The sequence below is a fragment of the Gigantopelta aegis genome, chromosome 8 (genome assembly GCF_016097555.1).
Source record: "Gigantopelta aegis isolate Gae_Host chromosome 8, Gae_host_genome, whole genome shotgun sequence".
NCBI classification, from domain to species: Eukaryota; Metazoa; Mollusca; class Gastropoda; order Neomphalida; family Peltospiridae; genus Gigantopelta; species Gigantopelta aegis.
This window is the reverse complement of record NC_054706.1, coordinates 24,388,920-24,407,381: the sequence shown is the minus strand read 5'-3', so window position 1 is coordinate 24,407,381 and position 18,462 is coordinate 24,388,920. Positions and strand designations below refer to the sequence as shown.

Below are 18,462 nucleotides of genomic sequence, written 5' to 3'. Positions count from 1 at the left end.
CCAGCAGAGCCTAAGAGACCTTTGTGAATTGGGCTCCTGATATGCTCCGCTGACTGATTCTTCTGTCATTAATTTGCCCACTAAGGTAAGTGTGTACATCCGCCTGTTCACCCAAGCAATGATCGCTTCGTTAGCTGATTAATTTATTCATGCATCACCTATTAATATGCCTTTTTTGTTGTTTTCCAGTGGCAAGGTGTAGATTAGTGATAGATATGTTCATAATCTATTGCTTGCACCCGCCTAGTTACACACATGACGGATTCTACCCTATGATACCTTTTCCCGGTACTAATCAGCTGTGTTGTGTTGCTAACTGAACTTTCGACCCGAACTAGAAGTGTTCGGGGATTAACAGCAAACACAGTGCTCGTTTAATATCAGAGTTTATTATAGCTATATATGAGCTTGAAAATGTCGCCATTTCATAATTAATCACTTTCACTGACAAAAACCAGACAAAAGGTGTGGGTTTTGTTAATATTGAAATAACACGTTGTTTGTGATTGCGTGTATACCACCGAAATGCGATACATTGTATGGTTATTAATATGGGATTTGAAACTCAGCGTGATGTATCGCGTAACACGAACAAATGTGGACACAGCTACAGTTCAAGGAACTAATTCACTCAACTTTCGTTATTTGCGACTTCGCAAGTGCATATGCATAAAGACTTGCAAGGACGATGCGATATTGCTTAAGTGAGCTTTAGAGAGCTTTGTGAATCCATCTCCAGGTCATATTTCGATGTTTTATTGTGGTGATTGGCAGCGTACTATAAAACAAACTTTGGTTCTGATAAGCAATTATTATCATGGTTATAATATCTACTTCAACTTTATGACTATCTGTGCATGACAGGGGTCAAAGGTTAGTTGTTAGTGATTAGTAACACAGAAGTCAATGTAATGGTCTTACACCTCCCCAATGCGACATTAAAACATACCCTCCGCTGGAACCAGCATCCATCTGTTTTAGGGGCAGGACGTAGACCATTGGTAAGCGCTCGCTTGGTGCGCGGTCGGTTTGGGATCGATCCCCGTCGGTGGGCCCATTTGGGCTATTTCTCGTTCCAGCCAGTGCACCACGACTGGTATATCAAAGGCCGTGTTATGTGTTATCCTGTCTGTGGGATGGTGTATACAAAAGATCCCTTGCTACTAATGGAAAAAATGTACCGGGTTTCCTCTTTATGACTGTCAAAATGATCATATCTTTGACATCCAATAGCTGATGATTATTAAATCAATATGCTCTAGTGGTGTCGTTAAACAAAACAAACCATCTGTTTTAAACCAGTGTGTGGTATCTTTTAAAATTTGAGTTTTGCATACAATAGGGCATTATCACCAAGTATTCCATATGCATTATCTACTGCCACGTTCACGAACGTGGTGGGTTTGGGTTTTTTAATTTATTAGTCGAATGGGGATAAGTTTGGCTTTAATCAGGTTTACTAACGAAGGCCTCAAAGGCGAAATGGCAAGCATGATTTAACTGCAGTTAGATTAAGCTGTCACTGTACTTCACGGCACGGCACCACGAATTTCGTGCATCCCAGGCTCGGGTAATACCGATATAGCTCATTTGTCGGGAAGCACGGACCTTTCCGATTAGTTCCATACCGAAAGAAAAATAGTGCGACTTCGTCATTCATCTCGTTATCGCCATCTTTATGTTTGTGATGTCCTAATAAAAAATGTCTTAAAAAAAGAAGTTTGTTTTGTTTAACGACACCACTGGAGCACATTGATTAATTAATCATCGGTTATTTGAAAAAAAGAAGAAAGAAATGTTTTATTTAACGACGCACTCAACACATTTTATTTACGGTTATATGGCGTCAGACATATGGTTAAGGACCACACAGATTTTGAGAGGAAACCCGCTGTCGCCACTACATGGGCTACTCTTCCGATTAGCAGCAAGGGATCTTTTATTTGCTCTTCCCACAGGCAGGATAGCGGCTATTGGATGTCTCTGTGTTATATATTTCTGGTGTGTTTAAAAAAATGTTGTTGTTTTTGTTTTTTTCAAAACCCGCATCACCGGAAGACTGTCCAGGGACCAACGTGCTTGAGCCTCCAGAGGGGTAAGAACACGAAAAATAAGTTGAATAAATCGAATATTGTGTGCGACCTCTTCAACAGTAACCCAGTTACACCAATGCCATTTGTTCCAGAGACACAAGCAATTTGATTTTGATATTCATTGTAACGTTCTTCTCTAATATAATTCGTCAGAAGGAATAAACCGCATTACCTTGAACTGGCGGTCGTTGATCATCGCATCACATTAGACAGTACCTGATCTGCATAGCTCTATCTAAGGATGCGAGATGTGGGAGTGCAAATCCAAATCACATCCCGTGACCTATTTCCTTTAGTATTCTAGGGTTGTGATTGAGGCTGATCTTTTAGCCATCCGTTTGGACACCCAATCAAATTATTCCGAATTAATGGACACTTAACGAATGCCAGTCACAAAAATAGACATCTGGGTGTCAAACAAAGGTAACACACTATCCGGAGAAACCTTTGGCGGTACATTCTGATGAAATATTCTTATGTAAAATTTATATATTATGGTGTCAAGTACCTTTAAAGATTAGAACATGCTATTTCGGGGGGGGGGGGGGGGGTATGCATGTTTGTTTTTTTAAAACGACAGCACATTTTAAACTACGGATGTTGAGTGTCTAACATGCTTATTGTGACACAAACCCACCTCCACCCCACCCCTACGAGAGAGAGAGAGAGAGAGAGAGAGAGAGAGAGAGAGAGAGAGAGAGAGAGAGAGAGAGAGAGAGAGTGTGTGTGTGTGTGTGTTTTTGTTTTAACAGCACCACTAGAGCACACTGATTAATTGATCACCGGCTATCGGATGTCAAACAGTTGGTAATTGTGAAATGTCATCGTCAGAGGAATCCCGCTACAGATTTCCAGCAGCAGGGAGGATTACCACACGCACTTCCCAAGAAAGCACACACCAGTAGTAGAAATGTGGCTGGTACGGGAAAGCCCAGAATGATTGCTCATTTAACTCCTTGTACGAAAGACGATTTTAGAGTTTCCAGACTCAAAGAAACTGCGTCATTTCTTGTTCTCGCTAGGGCGAGTTTCGCCTTTAATCTTTTCAAGTCCTGTACATGTTCTGCTGATGCAGGATGGCATGTGTCGAATACATGGTCGTATCTAGCCTAAAAGAATTAGTGGGAAGTGAAACAAGTCCAGGCACAGTAATCTAGGAATTTTCCAACCAGACACTAAGGTCACTTATAAACTAGCCCGCTAGTAGAGCGAATATTTTCCCCGTAAACCTAAATTTTATATCTATGATTTTAATTATTTGTCTATTATATGTTTACGTCTTATGTTCAGTGGCTTCCGTAAGGTCACTGAACACGAGGCATAAATTATAAATAGGCAAGTAATTAGGCAATACATATAAAATATAACTGTACAGAGAAACATTTCCCTAGATAACGCTCTTCGTTAGAAATCGCAATTTGTTCGGAATCTTATACACAATATCTGTATATCCACGGAGAGAATGACTGAATGAATGATTTAATGGTCAGCACGAAAAACATATAGGTAGTTTTTGTGCGTACGCGAGAGAAAGACAGTTTGTTTTTGTTTAACGACACCACAGGAGCACATTGATTTATTAATCATCGGCTAATTGGATGTCAAACATATGGTCATTTTGACACAGTCATAGAGATGAAACCCGCTACGTTTCCATTAGTAGCAAGGGATTTTTTATATGCACCATCCCACAGACATGATAGCACATACCACGGCCTTTGATATGCCAGTCGTAGTGCACTGGCTACAGCGAGAAATAGCCCCAGCGAGAGAGACAGAGAGACACGTATACATTTGTTAACTATTTTATAAAACCGCAGTTCGCTTAGTCGCTCGGTCAGACTGATTGAAACACCAACGACAGCCACTGCTAGTTCTATCACCCAATCAACAGGAGAAAATAACATTAACGTCCACCCCAAGTGTTTTTTGTAGGTGGTGTGGTTGGTTTGAATTGGCCTACGCGAGCGGCAAATTAGAATTACTGGGATGCGATAAAAGAGCAACAATATCCTCTTTCATCCCCATTGATAGCAGAAGACTAGGTAAACTCGTAATGAAACAATCAATATTGAAGGCTTAGGGCGAGATTCGCTCTACTATTAATTAAATTCAAGCGCAATCCAACAGTGACACGTTCTTTGTTGTTGGTTTCATCTGGCGAGTTTCGTTTTATCAGATGTCGATACCGACTTTGATGGAATTAGATCTCACGTCCTTCCCCATAAATAATGTAATATACGTCTTTGTCTGTCTGTCTGTCTGTCTGTCTGTCTGTCTGTGTGTCTGTCTCTCTCTCTCTCTCTCTCTCTCTCTCTCTCTCTCTCTCTCTCTCTCTCTCTCTCTCTCTCTCTCTCTCTCTCTCTCTCTCTATCCATATATCTACCTGAACTTGTATTGACATATTTGAAAGAGAAAGAATGTTTTTCCAAATTGTAATTAACCTACCTGTGATATTTATGCATAGCACTTTACATTGGGTTTAAACTTAACTTTTGAATTGTTACATTGATGTAGTGACCACTTCTTTCATGCACTTACATACACCCAATCCTAACCTGTACTTACCTCCTTTTTATCTAGAATAACAAAGCGAAGCATTTATTACATATATATAAAGCAATTCAAACTGCAAAGGATGGAACAGCCGTACTAAAGGTTATGTGCCAGCAATATTACTTATATTATAATATACAAATAGAAAATACAGGTATAACCAAATTTTAATATATATATATACATGTACACTGAAAACGTCTTCATCTTGTCATCTCACAAGCACATGATACAGGTATGACATTTGCGGTAAATAATTAATGAAAAACGTTTTAATGTATGTGTAGTTAACGTGATAAATTTCCCACATTATATTGTGCATAATATTTGTTTTAATTTTCATTAAATCTATGAAACAGATGTACATTGCACATGTCGGTGTGCGTTGCAAATGGGCTGGTGGTATGTGTGTGTGGGAGGAGAGGGGATGGAGGAGGGGGGACAAAGGCACCAATCCAATAATTATTTTCCATATCGTAGATATGTATCATTTAAAACAATGCCTCGCTTTTCTTCCCCTTTCTGCTACACATGGACATTCTCTCGTATCTATTCTATCGAAAAAACAAACAGGCCCCAGGTTAGATATCGAAATCAAACTCAGTTTCTCAGTCGATATAGCCCTCGCCGGATGTGCTTGCGTCGCAGGATCGAAACACCCCAGTGGGCACATTCTCCGTTTTTGTTTGTTTCCCCGTCCTAAGCAGTGACATATCAAAAGTCGTGGTATGTGCTGCCCTGTCTGTGGGAAAACGCATAGACAAGATCCATTGCTACTATTGGAAACAATGTAGTGGGTTTCCTCTCTAAGACCATATGTCACAATTACTAAATGTTTGACATCCAACAGCCGATGGTTAATATATCAATATGATGTTGTGGTGTCGTTAAACGAAACAGACTTTAACTTACGAGTATACCCGGTACTTACAATCCAGCCAGTGCACCACAACGGGTCAAAGGTCATGGTATCTGCTTTCCTATCTGTGAGAAAGTGCTTCTAAAAGATCCCTTGCTGCATTTGGAAAAAATCGATCGGGTTTCCTCTGATGACCGGCCTCGGTGGCGTCGTGGATAGGCCATCGGTCTACAGGCTGGTAGGTACTGGGTTCGGATCCCAGTCTAGGCATGAGATTTTTAATCCAGATACCGACTCCAAACCCTGAGTGAGTGCTACGCAAGGCTCAATGGGTAGGTGTAAACCACTTGCACCGACCAGTGGTCCATAACTGGTTAAACAAAGGCCATGGTTTGTGCTATCCTGCCTGTGGGAAGCGCAAATAAAAGATCCCTTGCTGCCTGTCGTAAAAGAGTAGCCTATGTGGCGACAGCGGGTTTCCTCTAAAAAAAAAAAAAAAAACCAGTGTCAGAATGACCAAATGTTTGACGTCCAATAGCCGATGATAAGATAAAAAATCTGTGCTCTAGTGGCGTCGTTAAATAAAACAAACTACTTTTCCTCTGATGATTGCGTGTTAGAATTACCAAATATTTGACACCCAATAGACGATGATTAGTTAATCAATGTGCTTTAGTGGTGTTGTTAAATAAAACAAATTGGGTTTTTTTTTTCATACTTACTAGGTTCTACAAGGATTACCTGTATTACTTATGCCGATAATTGAATGAACAACATGTTGCATTATTGTATGAGCTAGAATCTGACAGGGTGAAAAGAACCACCTTGCTCGTGGAGTGATTTCGTTTGTTCTGTTTTAGCTCTCCACTGAAACGAGTGATTTATTGAGAACAATTTACAAGTACACTGTGTTCTAAAGTATAGTACATCTAGATGAAACATACAGTGTCGTCTTTAAAATATCCATTTCCTAAGATCCGCGGGGCGGGATGTAAAGCGCTCATTTGATGCCAGGTCTCTCTAAGACCGGTCACCATCAGTTGGCCCATTGGGCTATTTATCGTTCCAGCCAGTGTCCCACAACTTGTGTAACAAAAACCGTGGTATGCACTGTCCTCTCTGTGGGATTTTGCTTATAAAAGAGATCCGTTGCTGCTAGTTCGAAGTAGCCAATCACGTGGCGACAGCTGGTTTTCTCTCTCATTATGTGTGATCCTTAACTATATGTCCGACGCCATATAACCATAATTAAAATATGCTGAATGGCGTATGTCAGAATGTTTATGTTCATATCATTTTTTTTTTCGAGTGCTTAATTTTGTTTGACCCCACTAGTCGATGTGTTTTTGATTCATACTGAGATTTCAAGGGTTAGTTTTTAGAAATACATCTTGGTGAATCGTTAAAGATTTGAACACTGCAGTTTGGATTGTGAAGGACGTGATAAGAAGAGAAACACGTTTTAAAGCAAGGAACCAGTTTAGATTACAAAATCCTGACCTTGCAATTGAGGACTATTCCCTTCTGCAGATACCAAACATATATTTAGGCCAATATTTCAGAAATGTCCTATGTTGTAAAAGCATTCCAACTTGCTTCAAATTTACAGCTAGCAGTAAAACTGAAACTCAGAATATTACCTGTCTAAAACATTTATGGAAGTATAGCTAAAACCTGGTTCGTCCTTTTGATAATATAAGACGTTTGTGATGGTTGGCTATGTAATCACAAAACCGTGTTCATGGAAGCAATCATGAATTTGCCAAACCGCTCTTTCGACTCTTCACAGAAGGAATCACGACATTAAGTTTGCTACAATGTCCTTTCATCTCTGTCTTATACAGGAGTACGGTATTACTTGCGGTAATCGGTTTTGTCCTTCAGATTCGTTATCAGAAATATTTTTTAGGAAGTTATAAATTTATTACGCTTGTGTACATGTACGTCACAGTGCAAAAAAACGTGCAACCATAAAGTTCAACGAAATACATAAAATAACATATAGACTGATTTTCGCGTCAAACGTTGAATAAATGTAATAGGATGGAAAACAATCAAGTTGATAGCAAGCGCTTGCAGGTTTGGCCACATACCACAATGATGTATGCTATACGTTTTTATATAGCATTAGTGGTGATAGCACTTATTATTAATAGCAGTAGGCACATGATTTGGACAATCCCTCCCAGGATATTGGTTTAAACACATACACCCACTAAACTTGGCCGCAGTACACACATTTTACACAAAAAACACTACGTTTGCATGGGCCGGAATTACCACACAAAAATATTCAATATTAACATGTTACACATGTCTGCAAACTACATACACGCCCTTGTCAACTTCAGTCTAATAGTTGCCACCATCAAAGCTGGCTGCCATGAAATAATCACTGTGAAACAGCAGACTACATGCGCGGACATATTTCCGTATTTTGGTATATCAAATGGGAAGATGACTATGATCTGAGGCCGTCTGAATACCGGTACATCATTGATCAGCTATGCATTAAGGACGTGTTTTGTTTTTTGCATCTGAGGTCAACAAGAGTAAGTGCAACCAGCTGCTGTCTGTCACTAACTCTTGCTACACCAGTTTTTACGCTACACATGTAACAGAATGACCACTTCGTTAACCAGTCAAAATAATTAGCATCAAATGGCTGGCTGAACACAGCGAGCCTTTCCATCCGTCCATCTCAGAAAGACAGTACATGAACCAGCATTCATCTGGTTTTTCTTTAGAAAACCTGAAACACCTTTTAACTTGATGAGCTGACATATTTAGGTAAGAAGACGTCACGAATGATTAGGCTGTCGGACGGTGACGCAAGTAGACTTAATCCAGGCGAAAATTTAATTTGTCTGCAATCCGTCCGTGTATACGTCTACGTATACGTAATGAACGATACATAAATATAATTGACAAACCATAAATAATAATAATAATAATAATAATAATAATAATAATATAATAATAATAATAATAATAATAAAAAATAAACAAACAAAATCTACAAAGATACACACACACAAAACAAAACGCAGGTTAATGTTTGAAACACGATCAGTCACACTATATGTCTATATGTAGGTCGTGGTGATCTGGTTGAAACGAACATAAAGTTTGGTCTGTTTTACAACACCATTCATTGATTTGTCATCGGCTAATAGTTTTGGTAACTCTATAGGGTGTATACTACCAAATCAAATCCCATAGACGACAATAGTAACATATGCGGCTAAAACTCCTACCTGCAACGTATCAACCGACATAAACGCCACAGATATAAATACTACCACCCCTTACACTTAAAGTGAATCAGAAAAAAATGGGGGTCAAGCTGCTCGTTTCTGAGATAACGGGTAGCGTCTATGACTACCCTAGTTTCGCACAAAATTTGAGTACTTTTTTTTACAGGTACCCCATACATGTTTCAAGCACAAGGCTACTTGACATATTGGTACTAGATGAAATAAAATTGCACATTTATTTTACCCAGATGAAACTATTATTTTTTACAACCAACACACTCACATTTATAACCAATCACAGGACTTGTGGTGTTCACTTCTCTATCAAAAGTTCGGTGCACCTCGAACTTTGACCCAGCCGGAAGTTATTTGGTATAGTACTACCTATACTGATAACATACCTTTTTCAAAAAGTGTCCAGCTATGTGTCTTTATGACAACCAGGATCTTGTGTATTCTGACATAAACTGACAACCTCACTGAAACTGTTGTTTCTACAGTGCAACCTAATATAATGTACACCTCAAAAAGCATATATATTGCATATAGTTTTGTACAAATGCAATATGTCATATTAAACAACAAAATGTTTTAAAATAAAACTCCTGAACATATTTACTTTCAGTTGGGTGTGTGTACTCAGGTATATATGTAGAGACAACAAAGATAGTCAGAGTACCTCTACCCCTTTAAAGACTTCCATTAAAACACATGCACTTGATTGACCCCTAGATTATGAAGACCTTAACAGGCACATCAAAGAAATATCAGTATTAAAAAAATACACTGTCTGAGGAAGGAAACACAAACATGACTGTACCTGTATGAAGTAATGACTTAATGTCCTGAACATTAGTGTTGGGAGGAAATCCTGTATGCTGGGTGTGGGTGTCTTCAAGTTACCAGGTGTGGGAATTTCGAATCCATCGGCCATGCTGATTTTCATAATGAACCATCAAAACCATTGGCAGCCACCAATATTCCTGACTATATTTTATTTATAGCCTACTGTAGTTGGAGGTTTTAATAGTTGTGATATCTGGAATAATCATGCAGCTTTAACACATTTATTTTTGATTAATTACTGAAAAAAACTATTTTTAAATGACAAAATTACCCGAACATCTATTTTCTTGCATTATTTTCTAATCCGGATGAATACAATATGTACATTAGATGTATTCCTACAATCTGTAATCCAGCATTTTATTTAGCTAGTAACATTAGGTAATACAGCTTTAACAATAAAATAAATTATCAACTTAATCCAAGGCAGATAATCAAATCTGAAAAAATTGGTTCTGAATCTAGTATAAACTCAAAATGCTTTTCATGAGAGCTAACTAAGTGATTATTAAGAAACAAAAATGATCTGGAGATCTAAGTATATGTTTAACAACCTTATTGTTATGTACAAATAAGAACAGAAGGCACAATAGTGACAACAAATTTAATTATGATTTTGGTAAAGTTTTTCTTCAAATTTACTTTAAATTTTGCATAAAACTACAAATTTGTCTAAAATATAACTTAGCACCCTATAAATATGTCAAAATTACAATAAAAATCAACTTCTTTACAAATTTGAGTTTTCAGAACTTCATACATAAAAAATTAACAATGTTAATGGAAACTAAAGACATTAACCCACTATTGGCACATGCTATTTTTAATATAAAAATAAATTGCTATTAAAATCTTAGTTCAGGTTGCCTATATATAATACCATATTTAAGAGCAGTTGTATATGGCAAGTCAAATACCATGTAAAAAGAAATTATTGAAATCTTTACAGTATGAATTACAGGCCAAAACCAACTTTTCTTCAGTGCTAACTTTGATTCAAACTCCATTTAGAGCCATGTACAGAGATTATTGTCAAGGTCAAGGTCATTGTGAACTTGCATGATCGATTGATGGCTAATTAATCAACCAGTATAGTTTAATTAAATAAAATGACAAAATCATAATATTTTTTATTATGCACTGAATATGTGCTATAGGGTGTATACTACCAAATCAAATCCCATAGACGACAATAGTAACATATGCGGCTAAAACTCCTACCTGCAACGTATCAACCGACATAAACGCCACAGATATAAATACTACCACCCCTTACACTTAAAGTGAATCAGAAAAAAATGGGGGTCAAGCTGCTCGTTTCTGAGATAACGGGTAGCGTCTATGACTACCCTAGTTTCGCACAAAATTTGAGTACTTTTTTTTACAGGTACCCCATACATGTTTCAAGCACAAGGCTACTTGACACATTGGTACTAGATGAAATAAAATTGCACATTTATTTTACCCAGATGAAACTATTATTTTTTACAACCAACACACTCACATTTATAACCAATCACAGGACTTGTGGTGTTCACTTCTCTATCAAAAGTTCGGTGCACCTCGAACTTTGACCCAGCCGGAAGTTATTTGGTATAGTACTACCTTTATACGTAGTCGGAGAAAACCCGCTACATACGTTTTCCCATTAAAAAAGTCAGAGAATGGGTTCACTGAGGAGGCTACCGCTGTTTGAAACCCAATAACCGATGTATTTTTGTGTAGGTGAGGTCAGGACGTAGCCCAGTGGTAAAGCGCCCGATTGATGCGCGGTCGGTTTACGATCGATTCCCGTCGGCGGGCCCATTTGCCTATTTCTTGTTCTAGCCAGTGCACCACGACAGGTATATCAAAGACCGTGGTATGTGCTATCCTGTCTGTGGGATGGTGCATATAAAAGATTCCTTGTTACTAATGGAAACAAATTAACGGGTTTCCTCTCTAAGACTCTATATAAAAAAAAAACATCCAAAAGTTTGACATCCAATAGCCGATGATTAATAAATCAATGTGATCTTGTGGTGTCGTTAAACAGAACAAATTTTAACTGTGTCGTTAAAAATTCATTCATCTATTCATTCATTCATTCATTCGCAGAGGGGGTTCGATCCTTAGGAGAGCGCTTTACCGACAAAGCTAGATCCCGCCGAAAAGCAAATAATCTAACGAGGCCGCCTACTGGGGATCGATCCTGAGACGTATCGCTCACCACGTCGTGTTTGCTCGTCCCACTCATCTACATCCAGCTGAGTGGGTCTTAGCAGAACATCCTCGTCTGTCTTTGTTTCCCGTTAATGGATCTGCTCTTTCAAGAGAATCTCGTCTATTCTGTAGGCACTACTTGGAAGACGATATTCTTCACAGGCAAACAGCTGGATGCCATTGATGATTTTTTTTTTTTTAATTTTTAATTTTATCATTTTTTAATGTATCACTGGCACTCAAGATGTGGGTCCCCGTGCGTAACAATGTCGAGTGAAAGCTAAATTGATTTTATTCGCATCACAGTGAGGACTAATCTGAATCCTTCAAGTATTTGCTTTATGCGAGACCTGGTTTAGGTCAGTCCAAGTAACCATCCTTGACGAAGTTGTATAAAATCGGATTCTGTTTTCTTAAACCAAACTGCCAAATATAGCTAGAACATTTGAAGTGTTATCATCATCATCATCATCATTATTATCATCATCATCATCATCATCATCAATATCATCATTTTCATGATAATACTAAATTATTATTTTACTTTATTTTACTTTATTTTTTAAACAAGAATAGTCAAGTCAAACATTGAGGAAAATGAAGGTAGCCAAAAACATTGCATGTTTCCATATTGTCAAGGTTTCAGGCACAGTGGTTATCCATGAATAGACAAACCTTATATGGCTGTATAAACTAATTATTTATACATAAAAAATGAAACATAGGAAACACTCTTCAATTGTCACATTTTGCCAACAGTTCCACACCCAACAGTCGTGAATCAGACCCGTCCTGATGATGATGATGATGATGATAACTAGTTTAACGTGCCCATATACCACTAGGGTTTCGAACACGCCACCCGTCCTGAGATATTACTTCGGCTACAATCTCATATATAGTATCATCAATAAATATATATATACATGTATATATCATTTCGTAAATTCTGCGATCTGTGCTAGCTGTTGTCTCCAATCTAGGTCACATAAAACATACTGCCAATGTAAAAGGACAAAGAACAGACACGTAATTCAGAAAACTCTTGCGACGTTGAGATCTCGTAATGCAACGCAAAAAGGTTTGCGAAGACGACGCCATGTTGTTTTCAGAGATTTATGGATTAAGCCTCAGGAAATTGCTATGTTTTTAGTTGCACAATGTACTAATTAACGAGTGTGTGTTATTCTTTTTTACGTTCATCGGGATATGAACAAACAAAAGTCGTCCGCCAACGGTGTGAATCATCCTTGACGAAGTTGTATAAAATCGATTCTGTTTTCTTAAGCCAAACTGCCAAACACAAGTTCAGGGACAATTTTTGTTGTTATAAACGAAATAACAGACACTATAATTAAATTTGAAACATACTTACTAATAATAACGCTATAAATTCATAATTAATTAAAAAAAAAAAAAAAATCGGTTCATAAACAATAAAGCTCAATACACAAAGTACCAATATAAAGTGACATTATCAATTATGACGTTATCTGATAACATTATATTTGCGTTCATCAACCTATACCCACATACATGTGCCTGTATATTTCATTATTATCACTAGTTCTTTATGTATGTTATGTATGTATGAGTGCGCGGACGTATTTTTGTTATACCACGCACATATAATTATATCAGTAACACTTGTTACATCGTGTTTAACTCTTAATCTTGTTTAGTATACTGAACAACAAAAGAAATACTATTGTGTAATATATATACAAATGTGTGTATATATATTTAGTTATGATCGGTTCGTTGTATATGCACTAATTTACACTGAAATTCACAATTTTGACCAAACAATTGGTTCGTGTTAACAGTTAATTCGCTATACATAATCCGTTATATACATTAAAATTTATTAATACTATATAGGGGGGAAATCGGGACTTTACAATCAGTTCGTTCTAATCGGTAGTTTGTTATAAGCGTGTTCGACAGAGAGAGAGAGAGAGAGAGAGAGAGAGAGAGAGAGAGAGAGAGAGAGAGAGAGAGAGAGAGGGGGGGGGGGAGGAAGGAGAGATAAGATAAGATAAGATAAGATATTTATTTTGCACTTCAGGTGGCCATTGCCTATTGTACATTTTGCTATATGTTTGTATATACCACTATACATGTTTGTGTCAAAGATGTAACAAATACTATTTAAACATACAGCTAGGTGTGCACATATAAATATATGCATAGTTATACTTTTATTTAGTTAGACGCATATAATTGTACATCTATCTCAGTGAACTGTGGACAAGATATATTGTGCTGTCGGCTATAATATTAATACCAATTAGTTTCCCTTTACAGGCCCCTGCGCGTGCTGTAACCTCGCCGTGGTGCAGGGGTGTAACATTCTCTTCGAGAATGGCCAATACAGCACAAATTGAAGTTTAGAATAAAAGTCAGTATCTGTCTGTGATATTTGTATTTGTATTTTTGCACAGTTCTTTACACTGTTTTTATTTATATCTTGAATTTTTCTATTGATGTTGATCATCACCTTATATGTTTCCATTATCATAGTTTGACACCCAATAGCCGATGTATTTTTCGTGCTGGGGTGTCGTTAAACATTCATTCATTCATATTCATTCATTCATTCCCTTTACAGGAGTATTATATTGTTTGAAATGTGTAAACTGTGATAAACCGCCTAATACAAGTGATAGTGCATAATGGTACCTACATACATGTATTCTTGTAGTTCTTACACTATAGCTTTTGAACGTCAATACTTTAATCAATTGGTAGTTTTGTAACTTTAACATACCCATATATGCATACATCTATGCATATTTATTATATGTTTTATGTTAAAATTAATTTGGAAAAGAGAATGTCAAAATCGGCTTAACAAAATTTAATACTAAAATAAATTAATTTAAAATTAGCATTCGTGCTTCATCCCCATTACCACAGTTTGACACTCAATAGCCGATGTATTTTTCGTGCTGGGGTGTCGTTAAACATTCATTCATTCATTCATTCATTCATTCATGCATTCTTTTCTTTTCTTGCTCAGTATATCACATTATCATAGTATCATTATATTATTCTACACTATCTTATTATTCCCTGTAAAGCTCGTCGTGTCACTGTAAAATATTGTTATTGTTCGTCATATTCCGTTGTGTAACGGCCTGAGCGTAATAACGTTCTGTTCTGTTCCGTTCTGAGAAATGAACAAACTCGAGTTGCCATGGTTGGATCAATGGATGACGTTAAATTGTTATGGACACAACGGACATTATTAAAATAACAAAATGGTAGCAAGTCATCATGATATGACTGAGAAAGCGAATATGCCTATGAAAGGTGGCGGAGTTTGTCTTTAGCGTTACTTTAAGATGTTAAAGGAGGAGGGAAGATGGGATATGCTCACCTTTCGCAAACACCTGATATCACCACTGTTGTGACAGTGATGCAGGAGTGCACGTCATAACAACTGTACTTATTCCAATGAGCTCTGTCCAGTGCTACTTTTAATTGAGTAAACTAGTCTGAGGGTGGCAGCCATCTTTGTGGCGGTACAATAGGGATGAAATCCCCAGTAAAGAATCTACCTCAGGCGTGGCTGTGCTGTATATAATAAACGAGGAACTAGATGGGATTCATGGAATCAACAACTATTTTGCCAAATGCCCATTCGATTCTGCATTGTACAGAAATACGGCTCTGGTCACGTATTGCGGTTTCGTCGTTCAGGCTGCATTTGCAGACAATGTTATTGCACAAGAAGACGAGATTATAGCTGTCCCGACAAAGCATGAAGTCGGGCAAGTGCGTACGTACCTCTTTGTCCGGTCAGCTTGATACAGTGCGTGCCCCTGAAGTAGCCGTACATGCAGTTGCGTTCTATCAAGTGGTACGTGTCCAGACCCAGGTCGAACGGGTCGATGCACGCCTTGTTGTCTTCGTCCACCGACGTGCACACGTAGCAGTCTATAGCCAGTGCTGAAAAAAAAAGAGTTAAATCTAATTAAATCTTAGACAGTGCAAAGACACATCGAATCGGCCATTGCCTGGCCTGATCTTTCGCCGACGAACTATTCGCTGACAGACAAATAAAGGCTTAGAGATCACATTAAGACTTGGACCTAGAACTGTTTGTCGGCGAATATAATAATATATTGTCTCATATTGCCTTAAGGAGTGGTTATGCGCTTTTATGCTTGTCTTATAGTGTATGTACGAGTGGTACATGAAGTAACCGAGTTTCGCAAGATGCGAACAAACCTCTATCATTGCAACATTATAGTGAAACACTCAACTCTGTGTTAAAAGGACATTTGTGTTAAAAGGACATTTGTAGTCTGTAATGCACTGTGTGTACAAACGGCATTTCGTATTAAATACTTGCGCTAAAGAGACTCACGTGAAATACCTTACCTCCTCCACCAAAAAAAAAAAAAAAAAAAGAAGAAGAAAAAAGAAAGAAAAAACAACAATAAAGAAAAAAGAAATAGAAACAAAAACAAAAACGCAAGACAACAAAACATAAAACGAATCCTAAACCAAAGAAGCCACAAAAAAGGACAAGTAGCTAATTTCAAGAACACACCGAGTCTTTCTTTAGCCGCATGTATCACACGGTCGTACTTGCATAAAGTAATCTTTGATAATTCAATATAAAGAATAAGAAACCATGTCTAGATAAAGATTATCAGAAGAAGCTGTTTTCATCCATTTTCCTACGACAGATATCTGCAGTCCAGGGCTCCGTTCCACAAGGCGATCTTAGCCCTAAGATGACCTGTGACGGTACATGCTCTTAAATTTGTTTCGCCTGTGGCGATTTTAATTGTGTTAGAGGGCCGTGTGCAGTTTCATTGCCCGTAGCCCAGGTGGGCAACTTGTTACGTAATACTTCGCGCGATCGGGCATTCCAATATGCACTTAGTCCAGCTGTGGAGGCCATGTGGCGAGTAGTTACGTAATACCTCTGCGAGTGCGGTTTAGACGACCGTGATTTGGCGACGATGGCGTCAGTAAGTCTGACGATCAGAGAGAAATATAACGACTCTAGTAGAGTTGGAATATGAGATGATACGTGAGGTACCGCCTTGTACCCCCAGGCAAAATCCTGATTTATAATAAATAGCTAGTGTTTTAGAGATATCGAGGAGAACGAATTAGGAAGGCTCCAGGGGATCACGGACGTCGTCCACTGAACGAAATATATTAGTTCAGACGGGACTTTGGTAATTATATATTTTCTGCTCTGTGTATAACCTTGATGTGATTGATGTGACTTTAAATATTTAATACTGTATTATACCAATATTCTTTAGACAGTGTCTTCGGTCATCTGACGAAGTAAATCGTAGACTTTTTGTTCTAACATTATACGAGTATTTGGTAATATAAAGCTTAGCCAGTCATCCTAGACGACCTAGGTACACTGTAGGTTATTGTCTTTATCGTGATAAATATTAATTCTGTGTCACAAGGTTACTGAATGAGTAGTTAGGGTTAATTAAAAATTAACCCGTTAGGAATAGAGCTGTAATTCCTTTATTAATTAAGTTCCCCTGGAAGCGTTCCTAAATTATCACACGTTACTGAGCGAGTAGTAAGGGTTAATTAAAAATTAACCAGTTAGGAATGGTGTTGTAATTCCTTTATTAATTAACTTCTCCTGGAAGCGTTTCTCAATTATCACACGTGTGGGTGTGGTGTAATGGTGAAGTGATTCGCATATTGTGTAACTAGACACCTAGAGATTAACTAATTAAGTGATCAGTTCTGGGTTGTTATTATTGCTGTTATTAATTAACTACTACGGCTGTACATTTGTCAGCGTAGATTAATACAGATTCCAAAGTGTATTGTGTTTTTGTTGTGTTTCTAGAGAACTAACGTGCTATAATAATATATACTTTATATAAGATCGTATCTCTGATCATACCTAGAGACGAGCCATACTAGGGTTTAACCGCCTGTTACAGAGAGATCTAATAGATATACAGTTAGGAGAGATATTTTGATAATCGTGTTTTATTCAGTTACGGGAATTATAGAATCCCCGTGACAGGAGTAGAAAATTGGGGGCTTGTCCGGGATCTGAAACGGGACATGCATATTTAAAAAAGTATTGTTTGTAAATGGGGGCTTTATAAATTAATTTTTACAAATTTACTCGAAGTAGCACGTTGTTCACTAGAAAATTAATTAATAATAAGTGCGTCATATCTAAACATGGATAAGAATTTGCTGGATAGGCCTACGCTCAGTGTAGTGGAGATTAAGCGAGCACGTAAGGCCGAGTTAGTTGAAATCGCGGGTGAGCGAGAAATTGATTTAACATCAGCTAAAACCTTAGGTGATATAAAGACAATTATTATCCAGGAAGTTTTTGGTGATAGGCCTGTTATGGAAGACAGTGAGATTGTTCCAGAGATAGAGATAAGTGACTTGAGTATGGAACAACAGTTAGCTTTTAAAAAGCTTGAGTACGAAAGAGAAGAACGTGCATTAGATAGAGAGAGAGAGAGAGAGAGAGAGAGAGAGAGAGAGAGAGAGAGAGAGAGAGAGAGAGAGAGAGAGAGAGAGAGAGAGAGAGAGAAAGAGAAGATAGAGATAGAGAAAAAGAAGATAGGGATCGAGAAGATAAAGATAGGGATAGAGAGAGAGAGAGAGAGAGAAAGAG

The 18,462-nt window shown here is 37.7% G+C and overlaps 1 protein-coding gene across 1 annotated transcript in view; it reads right to left on the bottom strand.

The window, feature by feature from the left end:
• LOC121378317 overlaps nucleotides 1–18,462 on the bottom strand; it is a 109,572-nt gene that overhangs the window by 20,733 nt on the left and 70,377 nt on the right. The window contains exon 2 of the mRNA XM_041506428.1: nucleotides 15,606–15,767. Within this exon, the coding sequence (XP_041362362.1) occupies nucleotides 15,606–15,767 (162 nt within the window). The remainder of the gene's footprint in view (nucleotides 1–15,605; nucleotides 15,768–18,462) is intronic.